At 37.9% G+C, this 22,278-nt stretch overlaps 3 protein-coding genes across 4 annotated transcripts in view; 2 read left to right on the forward strand and 1 right to left on the reverse strand.

Annotated features, from left to right (window-relative positions):
• Positions 1–56: 56 nt before the first annotated feature.
• LOC135118333 (negative elongation factor A-like) lies at positions 57–13,966 on the forward strand. The gene is made up of 11 exons (XM_064040004.1): positions 57–290; positions 3,093–3,347; positions 3,796–3,973; positions 4,654–4,806; positions 5,247–5,363; positions 5,824–5,939; positions 6,301–6,465; positions 8,348–8,437; positions 8,724–8,873; positions 9,142–9,241; positions 9,558–13,966. Exons 1-11 carry the CDS (start codon positions 81–83, stop codon positions 9,821–9,823), a joined length of 1,800 nt encoding a protein of 599 aa, XP_063896074.1. The 5' UTR covers positions 57–80; the 3' UTR covers positions 9,824–13,966.
• A 4-nt stretch (positions 13,967–13,970) lies between these two features.
• The window catches only part of LOC110374313 (uncharacterized), a 46,047-nt gene continuing 37,739 nt past the window's right edge, over positions 13,971–22,278 (reverse strand). Inside the window, exons 1-4 of one of the 2 annotated variants that reach the window (XM_064040005.1) lie at positions 15,763–16,037; positions 15,111–15,263; positions 14,440–14,593; positions 13,971–14,108 (exon numbers count right to left, since the gene is read on the reverse strand). In XM_064040005.1, coding sequence (XP_063896075.1) covers positions 14,035–14,108; positions 14,440–14,593; positions 15,111–15,263; positions 15,763–15,858 — 477 coding nt within the window. In that variant the 5' untranslated portion in view covers positions 15,859–16,037 and the 3' untranslated portion in view covers positions 13,971–14,034. Of the gene's footprint in view, positions 14,109–14,439; positions 14,594–15,110; positions 15,264–15,762; positions 16,038–22,278 lie in introns of those variants that run through there. The other variant, XM_064040006.1, reaches the window with a different exon arrangement.
• Positions 16,355–17,897, forward strand: LOC135118383 (uncharacterized). Its single transcript, XM_064040232.1, has 2 exons — positions 16,355–16,464; positions 16,838–17,897. The coding sequence occupies exons 1-2, from the start codon at positions 16,359–16,361 to the stop codon at positions 17,815–17,817; spliced, it is 1,086 nt and encodes a 361-aa protein (XP_063896302.1). The 5' UTR covers positions 16,355–16,358; the 3' UTR covers positions 17,818–17,897.

A 22,278-nucleotide genomic window follows, 5' to 3' on the forward strand; every position in this document is an offset into this window, starting at 1 on the left:
AAAAACATATTTTTATCGATCTTCATTTACGAGTTCGTTCAAAAGACACATGGCGAAAACGTCACTAGTTCAGTTGCAAGATGGCGAACGTTCGGGATAGTGACACATCTTTGTGGCTCCACAATAAACTCGGTACTTCGAATGATTCGTGGACAAGCGGCTCAATTTGCACGCAATTAAATGCTGAAGTGTTGAAAAATATCAAGGATTGTTTTCCAGATTTGCAAACGCAAGTGAAATTGAAATTATTGCTAAGTTTCTTTCATATCCCGCGCAGAAATGTTGAGGAGGTAACTTTTCTCTTTGATGTTCTATGGTTTTGCGTAACTGTATTGTGTTTTTTGTCCCTTTCATGTCATATTAATAACGATGAGTACGAATGAGATGCAATATTACGCATGTATGTAGTAGTTTTATTTGTTGTCATCTATTGAATTTACATGCTAACATTTTTGTTGAAATTATTTTAATTGGGATTTTACAGCAAACCAATTACAGGTTAGCTAGCATTTTACATGGGCGGTAAATTTTCTCATGCCTGGTGGCATTAGTTTGGTGTAAATCATGTCTTATGACTTGGATATGTTGTCGTGACTATTTACGTTTCTAAATTACGAAACAAATCAGTTTTATTAGTTTTGTTCTACGATAAGAGTGTATTAGAGCCCACAATGTATGGCTGTGTCTATGTTTACATAAAGCCCTCGAAATAGATATAACCTTTATGTAATTTTAGTCTTGTATTGTGAAATGTATTCAAGGACCTTGCTGTTAACTATTGGATTAGGCAAAAGCATACAGGTTGAACAGCCTACAGGGCATAAACAACGTTATTATTTCAATTTTGTAATTGGTTTTGAAAGAAGTATGGTGGCACTTGATACTATATGTATTAGAATTTTTAATTTGATATTTAGTTTCTATAGAAGAACACTTTACATACTAATATCAGGTCTTACGATAATATACTTGTATCTAGAGAATGATATAAAGTCTTTAATAATAAAAAAAAACATTTCCCTCCATTAATTTTCATGTTAGGACAAACATGTTTTGAAATATTTAATGGTATTCTTGAACTGTGCTTCTGATATTCTTGGATTATTAACAATATTAACCTAAGTATAAGGATATTTAACTGTTGAAGTCAGTCCAACAGAACTGGTCTTTGCTATGCCCTTCAATACACACAATATAAAATGCAGAATATACCTACAACATAAGCTGTTCGGTAGTACACACCATTTACCCATAACCTTTCACACTTACACCTTTTAAATTGCCTTTCAAGTTCTCCTTTGGTCAGCATTGTCATCATCTTCCTGCCTGCATCTCAATTTTATTTGGGTTCAGCATGTTTTCTCCTTTCAAACTCTTCTATCTGCTGTCATCACACAAATAACATTATTTCTAAGCATATATGACTTTCACATAATCTATTGATTGTTTCTTTAAAAAAGCTAAAGGCTCAAAAACTACTGAACTGATTTAAATGTTTTTTTACTGTTGGAAAGCTCTATTACCCGGGATATTTTACCCCAGTATGGGCAACAAGTCCCACAGGGCACGGGTAAAGTCACAGGAATACGGCTAGTTTGTGATACAATATCTTATAGTCTGTTTTTTAATCTCGTAGACTAAATTGACACTTGCAAAATGTCAAACTTCCAAATAATTTTGCTAGCTCTGTGGTGCAGTGTTGTACTTACAATACCGGTTCATTGAATCGTAACTTTTTATCTATAATAGACGCACTAATAGACGCGATTACACATGGCTTTGCGTGGTCAGATATCCCTGGCAGTTTGTAGCACGTCGTACAGCCATGTGTACGTACGTGAATTTTAAATATAAAACTTTGAATGAATATTAAATTCGTCTCTTATAGATAAAAAGTTACGATTCATCGAACCGTATCGTAAGTACAACACTGCACCACAGAGCTAGCAAAATTATTTGGAAGTTTGACATTTTGCAAGTGTCAATTTAGTCTACGAGATTAAAAAACAGACTATAGTATAAATACTTCTTACATTTGATAGGCTGTTCATGTGTCACCAATTTCGAGTGTTCTATTATGATTCAATTGATCAATTGTAGGTATATTGAAAAATTGCATCCAACTCATATCAGAGTCATGCATCTGTAGTACTAATATGTATGTATTGATATGCTTTTTTATTTATTCTACTAGCATGTTCATCACGTTGCAAAATAAAAAATTTGGAATATGAGAAAAGTTCATTAAATATGAAAGTATTTTTAAACTACGACGTTTTAAAATTGTTAAATTAGTTTAAAAAAAACCGGCCAAGTGCGAGTCGGACTAGCGCACGAAGGGTTCCGTACCATTATTTAAAATCATGTTTGTTTATGGGAATCCCCAAAATATTTATCTTATTCTAGTTTTCAGTATTTGTTGTTATAGCGGCAACAGAAATACATCATCTGTGAAAGTTTCAACTCTCTAAGTATCACGGTTCATGAGATACAGTCTGGTGACAGGCGGACAGAGAAGCGAAAACAATAGGTTCCCGTTTTACCCTTTTGGGTACAGAACCCTAAAAATAATATTTTTTCTCATTCACTTAAGAGGTTGTATTGTGTACTACAATTGCTTTACTAATGTTCTATTGACCGTGAACTGTCTAGAATGATTGACACTGCAAATTGTAGACCAGTTGTTCTGTAATTACAAGTTAATTACTCTATGTAAGCTTAATTGTAGTCTGTATTGGACGCTGTAGTGTTTATAACGCAGCATAGAAAGTCTATGTTGGAGATTTATAACAATAGTTTTATTTATGACCTTACTATGTCTAATGTGGCAATCAAATATTTCAATGAATTAAGTAAAAAAAGTACTTGTCTAAAATTATAATCAGGAAACTGTCAAGCTATCCGCCAGCTATGATATTCGAAAGTGTAAAATTGAGGGTTCCCCTCCCAGGGAAGTTTTGAGGAACTAAAAAATAATACATTTATATATTTTATTATGCAAGTTATTTCTGCTCCATCAAAAGGTAGACTGGTAGTAGTATACATTGTGTGCAAGAACAATTAATCAAATAAATATGTGACTTATGTTTCAGTGGAGAAATGAACTGGAAGAGATCATCGAAGTCGCAGCCGTGGACTCAGACCTCTGGGTGGCCATGCTCGCAGAGACCCTCAAGACGTTTCCCTCAGCGGGCACTCTCAACACCGAGATAGCGGAGTTCGATGAGACCAGGCCTATATTCAGTGATATGATCAGCGAGCTGCGGAGGGCTTTAGCTAAACACTCGGATCTTGGACTGTTGCCGTTAGAGTGCCTGTATTTAAATAAGAATGCTTTGGTTTCTGTGGTAAGTAGTATTTTATGAAGTAAGAAATTTTCATAGCAATTTGTTGTATGGGTACGGTAGACTGCACGTCAGTGGTAACTGTCATGCACCTTAACCCAATAGTAATAAGTACGATTTTCCTATAAAACTGTTACCACTGACCTGAAGTTGACTGTACAATAATAATGATAAAACACTACACACGAAAGAAAGTTGTTGTCTATATTAAAAACAAGGCATGTTTTCAAAGACAGATTTACAGAAAACAACTCTTTAAATATAAATTTAGTCTGCAGGTGATTGATCTTTACCAAATAAAAATTCCCGAACTCTTGTTCTATGGTTATAAAACAGTTTTTATTTCTATACTCTTTCTTCTTACTTACCCTTAAAGTGATGCTTTATTTCCTGAATATATACAAAAGCTAAAACATTTATCCTATTTACTCAATAATTAATTACATTCCAGGTGGGCCAACAGCCGAACCCCGTAAAACATTTCACACTGAAACGCAAGCCCAAGTCGGTGGCACTCCGTAGTGAACTGCTAGCCAAAGCGACTGAAGTACAAGCTAACCAGAAGAAGGCTCAAGCACCGACCGTGCCTGTCCGCAGTAGAGGCATGCCTAGGAAGATGACTGATACCAGTGAGTTTAATATCTGTGTTTTAGTATAAAAATTGAGTTTCTGCTGGGTGTTTTAGGTACGTGAGGGTATGAAGGTGATTTAGTTTTGATACAGTTACTATCCTACCTACCTTGTAAACTGAGCGTAAAATATGGATGGAACATAGGGGCTGTATGTCGCGCGAACGGCACTGCATTCCTATATTTGTTACTATTTACTCATCCGAAAGACGAGTACCTATCCTGTATGTTATTCTTGATATGCGTTAAGCTGTAATAGTAATACCAAGTTTCATCAGAAACCCTCTAGTAGATTTTGTGTGAAAGAGGAACAAACATCCTTACATACAAACTTTCACGTTCACAACATTAGTAGCAGTAGCATTCGCGCCCGAGAGAAAAAGATCTTCATCAAAAAACCGAAGAATTTGAATTTAATCTTCATACGTTAAACTGTAGGTCCTGACTGTCATTGAACATCGTTGGCAGTCGTTACGTAGTCAGAAGCCAGTAAGTCTGACACCAGTCTAACCAAGGGGTATTGGATTGCCCTTATAACAGGATTGAGGAGGTCGCTCCTTGTAAAACACTGGTACTCAGCTATATCCGGTTAGACTGGAAGCCAACCCCAACATAGTTGGGAAAAAGGCTCGGTAGATGATGAGTCCATATCCATAACCCTTAGTTTTATTCCCCCACAGCACCCCTAAAAGGCCTGCCGTCTCGTTTCGGCGGCGGCCGCGGCGGTACGTGGCGCGGCGCGGCTCGGCCGCCGCCTCGCGCCGGCATCAAGCTGCTGGATATAGCGGAACAGCCCGCCACTCATGCGCAGATCAAGAAGAGGAGGAAACTTGGTATGAACAAATATATTACCTGAATTATTAACAAAAAAATAAATAATAAACTGCTCTTAATTTATTTTTGCTCCAATTTGCGTAAAAATGGGTAATATGTTATTTTAAGAGTTATTACTCTTGCTAGCTAACTTTATTTAAATAAGAAAATCAATTATTTGCTTAGGTACAAGCTGTCATCTATGTATATCTATGTACACTGTTTCCATCTGTCGTATGTCTTTCGTAAAATTTTGTATTACAATCAAAACCTTCTCGGATCAGCCAGTAAAAGAAATAAACACGTTTGAAGTTAGCTTAGCAGCGGAACAAAATATTTTATCATGAAGAAGGTTCCAGTTAATTCTAGTACATGAAACCATCCCAATTTCTTCCATAAGTAAGCAAAATCCATATAAATAATTCGACTTAATTACATTTATTTGCCCATGTACCTACAGAAATGGAGGAAGGTGCTAAGAAAGCAGCGGCGGCCGCCCCGCCGTCGCCGCCGCCGCCCGACTACGCTAAAGGACTCAACAACTATACCATGCCCAAACCTGAGGAGAACACCAACCGTATGTATATCACTTATATCTGTTAAACAGTTTACTGTTAAAAATTCGAATAAGTGATGTGTATCATATTATTGTTGGATTTACGGGAGAGATTCAGAGTAGCGTATAATTTATTTCCACATTTGGCTTTATCAAGTATCTACCCTCTGTTGAATATGTGGTGGATTGGTCACTATTTAGACATGAAAATCTGTATATCATGTGTATTATTTAATGCTTTGAAAGTTGCTTTCTTTTCTATTTGGAAAAATGTTTATCAACCCAAATTGTAGTGATATAAAAATACCTAACCTTAAATAATCTTTTAAGATAAACTGCGATTTTTCTGTTGTATATTACTTTATAGCCACATCAAAGTTATCTACAAACTAAAAACAGCAGCTGAATACCAGCTCACTGCACTTTATTTACGCAAAATACAAAATATTTACATATAAAATCTAACAATTACATTATACAGCGGAGCCGAGCACGCCAGCGCCAGCGGCAGCACCCGCGTCTCCCGGCGCCGCACCCGCAGACACGCAGGACAGCGCCGACACCGCGCCGCCCGCGCCCAGCCCACTGCTTGTACATGTATGTATACATAGCTATGAGTTTTATATGCCCACAGATCATGTTTAACTAGCGACCCGCTGTGCTTCGTATGAGATACCAGTATTTCCCCACAATTTATTGGGGAAATACTGGTACACACACACACATATAAACCCCTAACCTAACCTCTTCAGTTACTCTATGTATTAAAACAAACGCAGAATCGATTGCGTTGTTTTGAAGATTTAAGCGTACAAAGGGACATAGAGACAGAACAAGAAGTGACTGTGTTTTTAACAGACTTCCCAAAAAAGCGGAGGTTCTCAATTCAACCGTATTTTTATACTATGTAGCACTATTCTTTAGATGTTCATCGTTAATTTGCGCTTCACTTCCACAGGGTACCGGTGCAAAACCAATAGTAATAGGCCAACAACCCAAGTTACTGATAGCCGGCCCAGCAGGAGGCAAACCTCTACTGCTGTCCACACAGAACCTGCTCAACACGTCCACCGTGATCCTGCAGCCCGGCGGCAAGGCTGTGCTGCTGCAGAACATCAAGCCCGTGAGTATTACTGCACAGTAGCTACTGGTAGCCGCTACTGCTGACACACAGAACCTGCTCAACACGTCCACCGTGATCCTGCAGCCCGGCGGCAAGGCTGTGCTGCTGCAGAACATCAAGCCCGTGAGTATTACTGCACAGTAGCTACTGGTAGCCGCTACTGCTGACACACAGAACCTGCTCAACACGTCCACCGTGATCCTGCAGCCCGGCGGCAAGGCTGTGCTGCTGCAGAACATCAAGCCCGTGAGTATTACTGCACAGTAGCTACTGGTAGCCGCTACTGCTGACACACAGAACCTGCTCAACACGTCCACCGTGATCCTGCAGCCCGGCGGCAAGGCTGTGCTGCTGCAGAACATCAAGCCCGTGAGTATTACTGCACAGTAGCTACTGGTAGCCGCTACTGCTGACACACAGAACCTGCTCAACACGTCCACCGTGATCCTGCAGCCCGGCGGCAAGGCTGTGCTGCTGCAGAACATCAAGCCCGTGAGTATTACTGCACAGTAGCTACTGGTAGCCGCTACTGCTGACACACAGAACCTGCTCAACACGTCCACCGTGATCCTGCAGCCCGGCGGCAAGGCTGTGCTGCTGCAGAACATCAAGCCCGTGAGTATTACTGCACAGTAGCTACTGGTAGCCGCTACTGCTGACACACAGAACCTGCTCAACACGTCCACCGTGATCCTGCAGCCCGGCGGCAAGGCTGTGCTGCTGCAGAACATCAAGCCCGTGAGTATTACTGCACAGTAGCTACTGGTAGCCGCTACTGCTGACACACAGAACCTGCTCAACACGTCCACCGTGATCCTGCAGCCCGGCGGCAAGGCTGTGCTGCTGCAGAACATCAAGCCCGTGAGTATTACTGCACAGTAGCTACTGGTAGCCGCTACTGCTGACACACAGAACCTGCTCAACACGTCCACCGTGATCCTGCAGCCCGGCGGCAAGGCTGTGCTGCTGCAGAACATCAAGCCCGTGAGTATTACTGCACAGTAGCTACTGGTAGCCGCTACTGCTGACACACAGAACCTGCTCAACACGTCCACCGTGATCCTGCAGCCCGGCGGCAAGGCTGTGCTGCTGCAGAACATCAAGCCCGTGAGTATTACTGCACAGTAGCTACTGGTAGCCGCTACTGCTGACACACAGAACCTGCTCAACACGTCCACCGTGATCCTGCAGCCCGGCGGCAAGGCTGTGCTGCTGCAGAACATCAAGCCCGTGAGTATTACTGCACAGTAGCTACTGGTAGCCGCTACTGCTGACACACAGAACCTGCTCAACACGTCCACCGTGATCCTGCAGCCCGGCGGCAAGGCTGTGCTGCTGCAGAACATCAAGCCCGTGAGTATTACTGCACAGTAGCTACTGGTAGCCGCTACTGCTGACACACAGAACCTGCTCAACACGTCCACCGTGATCCTGCAGCCCGGCGGCAAGGCTGTGCTGCTGCAGAACATCAAGCCCGTGAGTATTACTGCACAGTAGCTACTGGTAGCCGCTACTGCTGACACACAGAACCTGCTCAACACAATTTTATTTTACAACCAGTCACGCAAAGTCCAGTCCGCCAGTCTAGGCAACTAAGTTGGGATCGGTTTCCAGTCTAACCGGATGCAGCTGAGTACCAGTGTTTTTACAAGGAGCGACTGCCTATGACCTTGACCTGACCTCCTTAACCTAGTTACCTATCAGTCTTCTGAAATACGGAAGAACTCGTTATGACAAAATGGTCATCCATTCACGGACTGACCGTGCTAAGCGTTGCTTATCCTCATGGTCGATCAATCCACGCGGCTTTGATTTAACCACGTTCACTCTTTAGTCACATAAATATTATTCAAAATGTAATATTGTGTATGTTTTGTTCCAGATGACACAATCAGTGGTGCAGCAAGCTGCGCGGACGGTGGTGCCCGCCGTACATACGCAACCGCCTCTGCAACACCAGATCGCGCAACCTGTTAGTAAAATTTTGGTTTAGATCTTGAAAATCGATGGTAAAGTGCATAAATAGGGTATTTCTTTCAACTTAAGTATATTTAACAAAGTTAATATCCTCGAAGTACTCCAACGTTACTTATGTATAGGTTCTACTTGAAAGAATTTCTGTCGTAGAAACGTAAGTGTGGCAGAGATAGAATGATGTCGGAATAGTGCTTAAAATTTAGTAGTACATACCTTTTTTTTTCAACTTTAGATACTTCATTTTTATCGCAAAAAATTTTTATCACGAAATTTTCCCACAGGTACAGATAGCACAAACAGTGCAACAGCCACAGGTAGTGCAAGCGGCCGCTCCCGTGCAACAGCCGCAGCAACAAGCCGTGCAACAGCCGCAACAGAACGTGCAACCCGCGCAGCAGCCGCTGTTGCCGCGTAGAGGACTCTCGCTTACGGTCAGTTTATACATCATCACGTGTGTCACATATAGTGCAACAGCCGCAACAGAACGTGCAACAGCCGCAACAGAACGTGCAACTTGCCGTGATCTCATAGAAAGATGTGCAAATTGCAAGATATAGTTTATATTCTTACATATTATTTATTACATAATTACAATGAAAACCATAACAAGAAATCGGTTCCTGAAGTATTTATATTAAATAATGTGTTTTTAATAAAGTATTTATTGTTTCTTTTGTTAATTAAATCTGTTTGTTTCAGCGCGAACAAATGTTGGAGGCACAAGATATGTTCCGCAACGCGAATCGTGTCACGAGGCCGGAGAAAGCGCTTATACTTGGTTTCATGGCTGGCTCCAGAGGTAACCACTACATACATACGTTTATTTTTATCTATCCAGCTTTTTCCTTGATTATCTTGCAGTTACTCCGAAATATTAATGGCCAGTTTCACCAAATACTGTTGAAAGTATTAGGAACTTATCTGACACATAAATTATAATTTGATTTAACAGGTTTCCTATAGATAGCACAATATCTGGTTGGAATTGTAAGGAGCCTTTATCTGGCAGATAGGATTAACTTTGGGATAACTAACTGACACTTTATCGGTAACCAGCAAAACCAGGCTTTAGTGACAGAATTTAAAATATGTACCTATTTCTATTTCTTTCGCAGATAACCCGTGTCCGAACCTAGGTAACATAGTAACGATAAAACTATCAGAAAACATCGAGAACGTTCTACAATCAGACGACACATACCTCACCATGTTATCTGAAATGCACTTCCAAATGAACTATAACAACGGCCAGTGGACGAGGCTCAAGAAATATAGGCATATAGACGGCATGGTGCCTCAGAAAATACCCCCGGGCTCCACAGTCATCTCAACCAATAACCAACAGCCTATAGTGTCAATAGCCAATCAGAGTGTTAGTTAAGTGACAGTGTGTGTGACGTTCAGTGATTCAAAAATGGAATATGTACTAAAGAAAAGTTGGAGGTTTTATTTCGAAGTAAGTCTGATTTTATTTTTTTTCGTTCTTTTTTTAAATAGTACTGGATGATGTGTCAATTAGGTTTTTTTTTGTGTAATGGCTGGATTTTCTATTTGCTGCCTAGAAGATATTTACAGAGAATTTTACATAGATTTCTTTAAACCTAGTTATGGGTAAAGAGAATTATAATCGTGTGTATAAAAAAATGTCGGGCAATCAGATTTGAGTTATCGTATTGGACATGCAAAATCGAAGTTAGAACGTCGTTACACCGCCATATTGGAAAATGACTTTTAAGTTACAAGTTACTAAATGAGTTCTATAGAGCATAAAATCGAGATAGAAGCTAGGGATTGCATCAAGAAACTGCTATTTTGCAAAATTGATATTTTTGAAAAACTGTGTTCACAAAGTTAACTATAAACTCAGGCTGTGATTTCAAATTATATTACCACTTATTGGTTCACTGTTCGTCCCATTTCTGTGTTCTAACGAGTTTCTTATTCGATCATCATTTAAAAACCCAACAAGATTGACCCAATTCCCATTAAATGATGCCCTATAAGAAGTGTTCGTAAAGAAATATTTTTTGTAATATATCATGATAATTAGTAATATATTGTTACATTAAATAATACGAAAACACGAATAAAAAATATACACATTTATTATGTTTATGTGAATTCTTATAATTGTGCAATTTCAAATGAGATGCATTTTGAACTTTATCGTCGATGAACTAAGGTTTTACATGGAATTATATGGTGGGTTTGTAATACATAGTCATGGAGAACAAAATGAAGCGGAGATGTCATAACGGAATATCTGCTAAGAAAGAAGCGTATCCGAAATGCGGATAATGGACGAGGAACTTTACTGTTTCCGCCCTTGTTCCGTCGTAGGCCTTTTATGTACCAGGGCCGCGGTATCTCTTTCGAACAACCCGCAGACGGCCACAATCCTCCGTGTACCTACCTAGTACAGTCGAGTCATAGTATTTGTATCGTTATGTAAAGGAGATAAAGTTCAAAATTGCTGTCATTATGAAGTTATAAGACAGAGCCAGGATAATTTAGCCAGATACGACTATTTTCTTTGTTTTACTGTGTCACTAATGACCTTTTAGGTCTGATACTGTATTCAACGTGACTTTATTTTAATTGGCTTAAGTCAAGCTTTAATTATATCAAGCAAGAAATACTGTTAAAAATTACGTGACAATTTACTTATAGAGATGGCGATTAGAAAAAAAAACAATTAAATAATCGACTAAATACAAGTCAACAAAGTCGAATATTTAGAAAACTTTGAGTTCCTTCTCTAAATAATTTTTTTTCGACACACTTCGCGCATAAATGTATCATGAAATATGTATGTAACTGTGGATTTCTATAACCTACTTATTGGTTGATTTGCATACTAGAGGTAGTAGTTAAAATAAGGATATTTTGACATTAGCCCCATACAAGCAATGTAAAACTTCTACCTCTAGTAAGCTAACAATAGATAGTTTATTGGAATTCGGCGTAAGTGTTGATGTATTCACGTGTTACAGTCGAAAGATTTTGAAGATAACTTTAAGTTGTGATCTCACTGGGATTTGACATAGAAATTGGACATTATTACTTTTCAGTATAATTTCTAGTGCCAAAATAAGTTTCGGTAAATAAATCTTGAGTAAAACTATTTGTGAATTAGTTTGTATCGTAAACTTTTATGTATATTTAGATTAGAATTTTGTTTTCTGTAGAATTGAATAATATGATAAATAAATATATGCCTACAGAGCCTTTCTATGTAACTAAGGTTAGTTATATCATAAATAACTTGCATTGTTTCGATAGAGCGGCAAACTTTATGCCTCATATCGGTTTGAAATGAGGCAAATAGATATTTTCAGCTGTTCAAATATGTGTGTGTAACTATTTCAGTTTTAAGGACACGTTTTAAATAGAAGAACTTTGTTAATGTGAACCGGTAATTTAATATAGGTAGATATTGATAGATCTTTTCGAAATGCCTGCTTTATTAAAATAATGCAAGAATATGAAGTTCGTGCCAATTAACTTCGCTATTTTGAAGTCGGACATTTGACGTTTTAGGCATGGTAGTGTTTTGTTCATATTTTTGACCATATTGGCTAACTTTCATAAGAATCGGAAGATTTAGATCCGTACGAAAAAATGCGCAACGTCAAATTCTTAAGGGTGCGTCTACACGGTGCGTGTAGCAAGTCAACACGCGCAAGTGACAATTGACAAGAGCACGCGGGTGGGCATTTTGCTTTTGGATGTACCAAAGCGCGAGTCGCTGGATCCGCACGTTTTTAAGATGCATGTAACCATGCGCATGTGCTTAACATGCGCAAGCTACTGGCACCGTGTAGATGCACCCTAACTTCAGAAACGCAAAGTTATTTGGTGTGAACTGGCGAATGCGAGGTGGCATGAGTCTGTAATTCAATGTGTAACATGCTTTAGATGTTAAAAGTTTAATAAATGACCAATTGTGCGGAGTGAGATTGTTAATGTTCATATCGTGTTTATTGTAATGTACGTTCAATGACGCGTCAATTCACGCTGTGTTTTTTATGTCAGAAATTGTAGTTGACGAATGAAAATATAAAATGAACTTTATTAGCCTTTTTTGTTGATGGGAAGTCAACAACAAATGACCCCTCTTGCGGTGGGTGCAACGCGAGGGAGTGTCAGACTCTTACTGACTAAAACCTACCATGTTCCTTCTGGAGCCCTTGTCCAGTCTCGATAGGGTTTGGCAAGTTAAATAGCCTACTAGCGGCAACAACAGCGAAAAAATCATCGTATCTGTGTTTTTATAAAAAAATAAAGCCATTTGCATGATTTATTGTATATTCTTTTCATGGTAAGTAAGGAACTTAAGCGTTGTTTTGCCAATAAGTAGTTCAATGAAAATTATGCCTTGTACCTCGAATGGAGGTTGAAATAACCGCGTATGCCTCGGAACGAGTAACGAATTTTATCATGTTAAATTTCTTTTCCTACAGCCTATGTATTCCTCTGTGAAAACAACAATAATAGTATGTAAATGATTTTCTAAAACAATGTCAGAAAGTACTTTTAGTAATAGATGCGATATTTGTATCGATTTTGTATGTACCAAAATAATTGTTAAATAGTGGAACTGGGTCGAAGTTATTTTGATGCGGGCATCGTGCCTTTGTATTATAAGCCTTATAGATAGATTCTGATCGACTGCGACAGTAATTTTTATACATTTAACTACCACTTTTTATACATTGATGAATCCCAAGGTATTGTCGATAAGTCATGACGTTTGGGTAGCCTGACCATTGTCGTTTTAAAGTATAATTTGCAAATATTATCGCATCGAAATTGAACTTCGATTCAGTTTCACAGCTTTTGTTTCATATTGTTTTGGGAGCTATTTCAATATTTTGAGGTCAAAGCTTTTGAAATTATCTAGAATAGACAAAATTTACATTTATTAAGCGACTTCCCAAAAAGGAGGTTCTCAATTCAGTTGTTTTTTTTTGTCTTTGTTACTCGATTTCTCGAAGACCTTCTTTCTGTTACCGATTTGCAAATTTTCATTCTAAATGATGGATTTCGAGAAAACTATATATTTAACCATGCTGACTGATTATTTGGTGCAATAACAAAATGTTCTTTGAGTTTATCATTTAGTCTTGCGGCGTTCCTTTAAATGTAGATTAGTAAGACCTAATGAGCGCGTCCGACCGTGCTCTCGCTGTGGCGGCATATTGGGCTGACAAAGTGTAGTGTTTCTGTAAGACATGTCATCGACACGAAAGAAGAAGAAGAAGTAAGACTCCAATTTTTTCGAGCATAAATATAAAATAGCTTCCAAAATGTTTGGTACTGAAGAAGAGTAAGCGATTTAGGTTTTTTTTTATATATAAAATAATTAAGTAAATGTGTGTATGCGTTCAGCGGGAACCGTGTTATTTTAGTATTCGCGTTAAATCTAAGTTTTGTTGTACGATGTTTTTTTCTATAGATATTTAATATCCACATTGTATATAGTAGATAGTACAAAAATATAAAATGAAAAAGTTAAAAATTATTTTGTGATTTTTTATTAAATTTTTTACCTTATCTATCAAAGTAGTATAAATTAGTGTTATTTACACGCTATGATGTTATGGAAGATTCACCGCCGATGTGCTTTCTGTAAGTATCCACGAGAGGTAAGCAACGAAATATTACTGAAAACAAACAAAGTAATATTATATATATATCTAAAAATATAACCCAATGAATTCATTCATTATCCACTCGAGGTTTTTGGGTTTCTTCACGCGCAAACCGCTAAACGGATTTTGATGAAGCTAAGTGGTAATACAGCTCATCGCACGTGGATAAAAAGACGACTTTTTATCCAAATGCGATGAGTAGTTTCCTCAGGAAGCGGGTGAAACACCGCAGAAGCAAACAGTGTATAAATTGAAAGCATTGATTTAGTATTTCACTACTGTTTGCTAGATTGGCAATGCGTGATAGATGTGGAAACACACGTTAGGGGCCTGTAATGCTCACCAAATAAGAAGCAGACTTCAGTGACGAACCCGACGATGCAGGAGTTGCCTTGCGTCTTGTACTTCAGCAGAAAGTCCACGACGTTCACCACCAGACCCATGATCACGAACGCCAGGGTGTACCACACGTAGAGCTGTACTAGGACTGCACTTTCCTGCGTTTGTGAAAAAGCTATTGTTACGTAAATAATTCAAAAGTCGACCTTTTATGTCGGTATGTTTCATGAAAGCGAGTGAGCCGTACAAGTCACAAAGACATGCACATAAGTATCATCATCATCCTCCGAGCCTTTTCCCAATCACGTTGGGGTCGGCTTCCAGTCTAACCGGATTCAGCTGAGTACCAGTGCTTTACAAGAAGCGACTGCCTATCTGCACATAAGTATAATATAACTTTAATCTTTGTAATATTGTATAACCTGTTTGCGATTGAGCTACATATATTGACTGAATGTTCCTGAGCTTACGCAAAGGAAGAAAATGTGCATTAGCATGAGTAACGCACAAGTATGGCTCAACCGCTTTCGTGAAATAGAATGTATAAGTAAGTACGAGAATCCATAAAAAGGTTTTATTGCAGCCTGCATTCAAGCCTGAAGTCGTCTCGTGGAATATTTTGTAAAGCCTTATTCCATAATTTGGCTACTAATTTGTTTAATAACAAATACTTACAACAATAGAAGCAAGCAGTAACAAAAGGTTAGCCATCTGAAACAATGTAATGAGCAGCTGTTTGGCGCACTCCACGTATGAAACTATCATTGCGCAGCTCGCAGGACATTGCGTGCACGTTTCATTCGTCACCACATCTAGGATACAGGCTATCTGTAATAATAAACGTTCTGAGATTATAGTTCACTAGCTGTTTACATGCGGTTTCACCCAAGTTTCCGGGAAACTTGCCGTTGCCAGACAAAATATAGCCTAGTTAGATAGTATAGCTTCCCAACAGTAAATATAGCGTATGTTATGTTACCACGAGCTTCCCAACAGTGAATGAATTTAAATGTTTAAAAGTCCCAGTTACCTGAACATAATACATAAATGAGTAAGGTAAAGTAGGTATGTAAAGTGGCTGAAAATTTTCAGATCAATGTTTCATTTGTAAGTGTGTTTATCAAGAATTGTTTTTGTTCCTAAAGGCTGATTCTTTTACTTTGAAGGTTTGCTATTTGGGCAAACCCACTGAGGATGGAAGGTCCTTAGACCACAAACATCCGCTATTCCTGTGTATCTACAGGATCTACTTGGCCTCCTATAGTAATAGGATCTAATAGAATAGAATAGTACTTAGATACGGTACATTATAATGATATTAACTTACTAAACTAATAATAGATATAAGCGCGATCCAGCTCCTGTGAGGAAGGCAGCAGCAAGAACCGTCTCCACACCGAGACATCACAGTCAACGAATCCATTATCACATTTACCAGGTAACTATTCCTACACTGTTATAAGTTATACGTTTTACATAGGAACTAAGTTTTTATTTCGTATATTTACTTATTAAATGTGATTCGTAATAGTCTTTTGAATACTTTTTTTGATTGGTTATTTAATAATACACAATGTTTCTTCTTTGCTCTTTGACAAAGATTCTGACAGACTCATGACAATAGAAAAATGTGTGTGAAGGACCGCGGGACCTACCTATTATGTAGATTCATGAAATGATACCTATGATATGATTTTTATAACAGATTATTTGACTATTCTGAAACGATTAACTCCCTTTCTAACCTACTTATATCGTTTTTTAATTATAGTGTAGGTATTCTAACTTCTACTTATTTTAACTTTTTAGACGAGCGGCAATCATCCGTCCATAATTACATATAGTTTATGCTACAACCAACCTTCTTTTGAACCAGCAAATTCTCTTTGAATTTTCCTTTATTCTTCTGTCAATAAAAAGGACATGGTGATTGTAAAGATGTCCCGTATTTTAAGTTTAATTTGTGTTATTACACTTTTGCTGGACACCGTTAGCGGTGAAGATGTTACTAAAGCAACCATAGGATCAGGTATACAATACTTTTTTTCTTATTTAATAGTGACCCTTTAAGACCAGTTTTCCTATAGTTTTCCGCACCTTTCTTTAGGTTTTCTGCAGTAGGTAGGTATATGTAACACACAGGCAAACCTACTTGTGTGTTACATTACACATCAGTTAATCAAAATATTTTCAAAAATGTTCGGGCTAATTACATGCGGCTTCCCGGCAACGGTAAGAGAGGTGTCAAGGTGAAGGTTACAGTACCAGTTCGTTGACGCAGTCAGGGGTTATGTTAAGAGAAACGTCGCCTATCTGTAGACATACTAGACATAGATGAATAGTGTACCAAAAGTTCCCTGAAAAGTAGCATTTATTGAAATAACAACTTAACTTCATTTCAGTGGAACCTCCGAAAATGGGTAGCCAAGACCTCAATCTCGAAGATCTCATCAACCCCGACATAGAAACTGCGATACAGAAACTAGAAAAACTAGCAGAAACGCTTGACCAATTGAACATCGATGATTCCAAGTTGATAGCAGACCCTGAAGAAATAAGCGAAGAGATGACTAAACTAGTTCATTACATCAACGAGGCTGTCAAACTGAATCCAAATAACGCATACAAATTCCTTAAAGCGAAGGGATTAGATAGAATCGTTTCTCAGGATCTCAAAGTAGACGATGACAAGCTTAAAGTTCACGTCCTCATCCTTTTGAAACTTCTTTTTGAAGTAGCTCCGACCACCACTTCAGCTGTAATACCCATAACTGTAGTTGACAGACTTCTAGACATTTTTGAGATTGATAACTTAGCGTTAAAAGCCCATTCTTTGGATGTGCTTTATCTTTGGTTACCGGACAATCCTAAGGTACAAGCTAGAGTGATGAAGCTTAAGGGTCTAGTACCTTTTTACGAGCAAGCAGCCAAGTTAGACACATCAGGAATTAAGACCCTCCTTGACCTTTTCAACAAGATACTAAAAGAGCATTTGATAGTTAGGGAGGATCCGCAGAAAACTATCGTTGAACCTGAGAAAATGAAGTTTTATATTCGAACAGGGTTGTTAGAACATATGGCGACTCCAGCGGTCTGTAACGGGCTTCTGAATATATTCATAAAGACCTGGACATATAGTACGGATGAGAATAACATTATTGCAACAGTTTTTGACATGCTGAAAGTAATGAAAAAGTTCTGTTTGAAGATGTATCGTGGAAAGGTGAAGGCTAAGAAACTGTTCGCGGCTCTACAGGAATACGTGAAGGAACCTGAAAATATTGATTATTTTGAAGCAAACGGTTTGAATGTGACCGATGTTTCGCTGGTGGTTGAAGAGTATGTCGATAAAATTAGATCTTCTGTCAAAGATGAAATGTAGGATTTGCTTTCTTATGTTATAGTTTCGTCATAATATAGTTAGTTATTTACGTATTAAATATTATGTTTTACTTTTTGTTACTGAGCCTTTCTCTTCTCGACAGTTAAGTACGGTATCATACCTACTAGTAATTTGAACACGTTCCGTCTATATTGCCTCAAAAATTCAAAACCCAACCTTTTAATTACGCGATCTCCATACCACCAAAACTTAGGGTGGTGCACCCCAAACCCAGTGGATATAAGCCCAACCCCACGTGTGGTCTACCACAAGCACGCTAGTACTCCGGGGTGTATTGTACCATCCCTCGCATAGGGGTGCCGAGTGCAAGCAACAAAAGCCAGCGATACTTTGAAATGCGTCCTTACGATTGTTAGCGAAAATTTATAGCTTTAGCTTGTTGATAGAATGTTGTATTTAATTCATTTAATAGGCCCTGGTTATTGATACTATTGCTAGTATTATAACGTGATAGTGAGTTGGAAAGGTCTGTTTCTTTGTTGGTCTCTAGATTTTGGAAGACGTAAGTGTTCTTCATAACGACGAGTGGAACGCTTTCAAAGTTTTTGAATTATGTTAAAGTTAACCTTCCTCATTTCAGCGACACTCCCATAAAAATATAGGTATGTTGATATTCCTCATGCCCTATAGAAAGATTTTTTTGCGGACAACAAGTGTGATTGTTATATCAGGTACCTAGCTAAAAATTGTTCTTCCGGAAAATAGGAAACTTGATAATTAACATTTAAGTATATTTCTAACTTAAGCAGCTTAAGTATTACCTATGTAAAAAGTGGCGAAAAATATTTTGACAGCGAAGATTCAGTGATTGACACAATATCTTTAAACGTCTTCAATTAATTTATCAACGCCGTCAAGAAAGGTCCCATATAAATCATTCTGTATCCACGTATCCCAATCAATTGATTTGCCATCAACATTCACGCAATTATTAAACCTATTTCATTTAAATCCTAGTCGGTATGTTTTCGAAATAACAATGCGATCTTCATGCAAGTTGTGCCATCATTACCGCAGTGACAAATCACGCGCCATGGGTGGCCGCCATGACAGTTTGTTGTGCTTTCCCGCGCTTCCGTTTGTGAAGGAAGCTGTCATTAGCGTCGATTTTTTTATTGCGTTTGAGGTTGGATACGTTGTTTATTATTATTTATTATAAAGTGAGTAGGTAAAGTCTGTAAAGTTCTACTTTAAACTTAATATTTACCTTTAAACCATATTTCATTATCTATCTTTGTGACTGTAACCACTGATTACTTAAAACATATTTACTACGTATATAACACTTTCAATATAGGTAAGTCAGACAAATTCTATGCTGAAAACCGCATAAATCAATTTAGCCAAACACGAGGTAATCGCGAGCAAACATACAGACATAGATCGGTCAAATTGAGAACATGTTTTTTTAAGTCTGACAAAAATATTGCGTGGGAGTCTCAAAAAGGTGTAAGTGTCAAAAATTACAAGCCAAAGGTCGACTAAACAAACACAAAAATCGCATCAAATCGATCACGGGGTCTAAAAAAGGGGCCTTTTCGAAATCTGTCAAATTTTTTGAGGTGCAACCTGATTTGGGCCGCAGCGAATTTGCGCAAAAGTCAAGTACTCCGTGGGAATAACAAACTCACAAACTCGTATTTTTTTTTGTGGATCATGAATGAGTATTGTAGTGTAATGGACGCGGTAAATAATCCTATTTGTATTGTTGGTGAGTCTTTAGCGAATTGTAGGTGTCATGTAGGGTGACCATGATGTGGGGAGTGTAATTGATACTCATGAATTTACTAACTTTAATTTGATAATTTTTAAGAAGATATGTAGCCTATGTAGGTAGGTTATGTTATTACATAAATTGACGATATGTACGAGCTGACGACTAATTAAGGTAGGCCTAAAAAAAGGTTTAATGTAAAGAAATTTTGTTACATACATTGTACCTGTGTAATATAATAACAAACCCCGTTTGAACACCCTACCTCACAAAAATACAAACTTTAACTACTTTTAAATCCGAGCTAATCTAACATAATCAAAGTTCTAATCACACTGGTAAAACAAACAGGCGAATAAATTATTTGTTTATTATTTAAACTGTCCCAAACAAACCCAAAATCATGGTGCTCCTATCCACAATAATCGCTACTTACTTCAGGTAGCCATTATCTAAAAAAAGCTGCATTGAGGAGGCGTGACACCCACCTGACCGATATTCCCATGGTCTCCACCATTGTGCTATAGTTAGAGAAAGGCTAATTTATTGCTCTGGGTAAAGAGTCAATTATCCCGTAGAATACGGAAAAAATACTTGGTAATTGCTTGAGAAGTATGCGGATAATAATTACGTCAAAGTCCTGCACCCGGTTACTGTATCTACCAGCTACGACTCTCATTTGTTTAGTTAGAAGCTAGATACATACAGGGTCGCAAGCTTTGTACATATTTTTTTTTACTTAAATCGGTTAAAGGTCAATGTTTTTAAGACCTAATTGGTATCACCCACCCCAATGCGCATAGTACTAAGGGATAAATCTTACTGTATTATACTGATACTACTGATAAATATTCTAGGTTTTACAATAAAGTTCGCATTTCCAACCATTAATTCAGTTTAGCAACAAAATCTGGTTTCTTTTGGTCAATAAATCAAAACTGTCGTATAATTCGCAGAGCTAATAATACTCCCTCATTTGTCGAATAAAACTCCCGATGCATAACAAAACCAATTCATTCAAACAAAAAATGTTTACACGGATTCCATCATTAATTTCCCAGCTTTGTCGCGGAGGTTTCATTCAGGCTGTATCAAATGCCACCTGTGCCTAAAAAAAGTATAAATCGTTTTTTTAATCTTGCAACACTGGCCATATGATATTTGGCCAATAAATTTTCTATTCATCGAATTTGTTGAGATTGTAGGCGGGTTATAGTTATAAATATCTCGGGATTTCTTGTGTTTGCCGAAAGAATTAAAAAGGTTATGCTTTACAGTTAAAAAGTAGGGTCACACCTATGTTGGCGATGTTGTCCAGTTTTTTGGACGTGGGAACTATCGGAGGATTTACAAAGGGTCGCGAAATAGTATCAGTAGGAGTTATAGATTTTTGAATGGATTAGCGTTTTGATGTTGTCCATTATTTATCATATTTCTTTCTTCTGTGTACCTTGTGTCGTCTTCAGAGGTTTAATTTAGAAGCTTAGTATTATGTACTTAGACAAAGTTTATAACAGACATGTAAGTAGTTAGTTTCATATATTTTATGTTAGGCTAGCAAGATACGGTTTGCCGTGGGTGGTAATGTAAATCAGTACCTCCCACGGCAAACCGTATCTTGCTTCTTGATGAAGCCACAAAGGCAACCTTGTTGAAAATATACGAAACTGCAAATCAATATGATTATTTCTGACCTACCTAATACAATTATTTCTTTATAACTGCACAAAAAAAAAACTGAGTAAACCTTACGTCCTGCCTTTTACTTTACAAAAAATATACTTAACTACTGATCAATTTCAAATAGCAAGTTAACAGCTCCAATTTAAATAACGGAAGTCAAAATGTAATAAAAGATTTCCCGCGGCGCGCAATGACAACACTTCATTCATCCAATTAAACCAGTGTGACCAGCGCAAAAATATCTCAATTTCTTAGGAAATATCCTGCTGTGTACACGGACATCCGAATTGTACGTCTTTAATACTATTTAGGGATTATTTAGGGCAAATATGTGAACGTGGGAAAGTAGCTAATTTGTTTGTTGCGTTGACGCAAAATGGGCTGTCTTTAATTTATTGGGTTAGTGTCTGTTCAGAGAAGGTGTAAAATGTAGTTGGAAATAATTGATGGCAAATAAATATTAATAAATAAACAGAAAGTGCGAGGATCTACTAGTTAAGTATGAGTGTTGAAATAAACCATAATTACTTATTTCTTCATTTCAAAATGTTTACTAGGAGAATAGTGAAGCTGAAGATGCAATTTAAATGAGAAGAAAAGAATACTATTACTTAGTTCAATAAAATAAATTCTGAATCTCTTGCTTTCAATTTGATACGCGAATACTTATGTAATTACCTACACCGAAGAGCATACAAAGAAACTATAATATTGCAACACTTTTGTTATCCTCATGCACTTGTTAACTCACAACCAGTTCGAACAATCAGCCATCCATCATGTTCAAGTATGATATAACCCTTTGTTGATACTGAACTTTAAAATTGTCCTGTGATGTCAAATTGAGATCGATCGGGGTTTTTCGTGAACTAATTTGCGCATTTACTCTAATCACCTTTGACGTAGAAAGCGGAGAAAGGATCACTTAACATTCATAGGCCTCTTTTTTTATAAATAATATTCCCAATCGGTCCATGCATTGTCGAGTATTAGCGTGGCATGGATAAGAACAGTACAGATGAATTGATATTATTGAGAACTGC

Source organism: Helicoverpa armigera, chromosome 21 (assembly GCF_030705265.1).
Source record: "Helicoverpa armigera isolate CAAS_96S chromosome 21, ASM3070526v1, whole genome shotgun sequence".
Classification (NCBI taxonomy): domain Eukaryota; kingdom Metazoa; phylum Arthropoda; class Insecta; order Lepidoptera; family Noctuidae; genus Helicoverpa; species Helicoverpa armigera.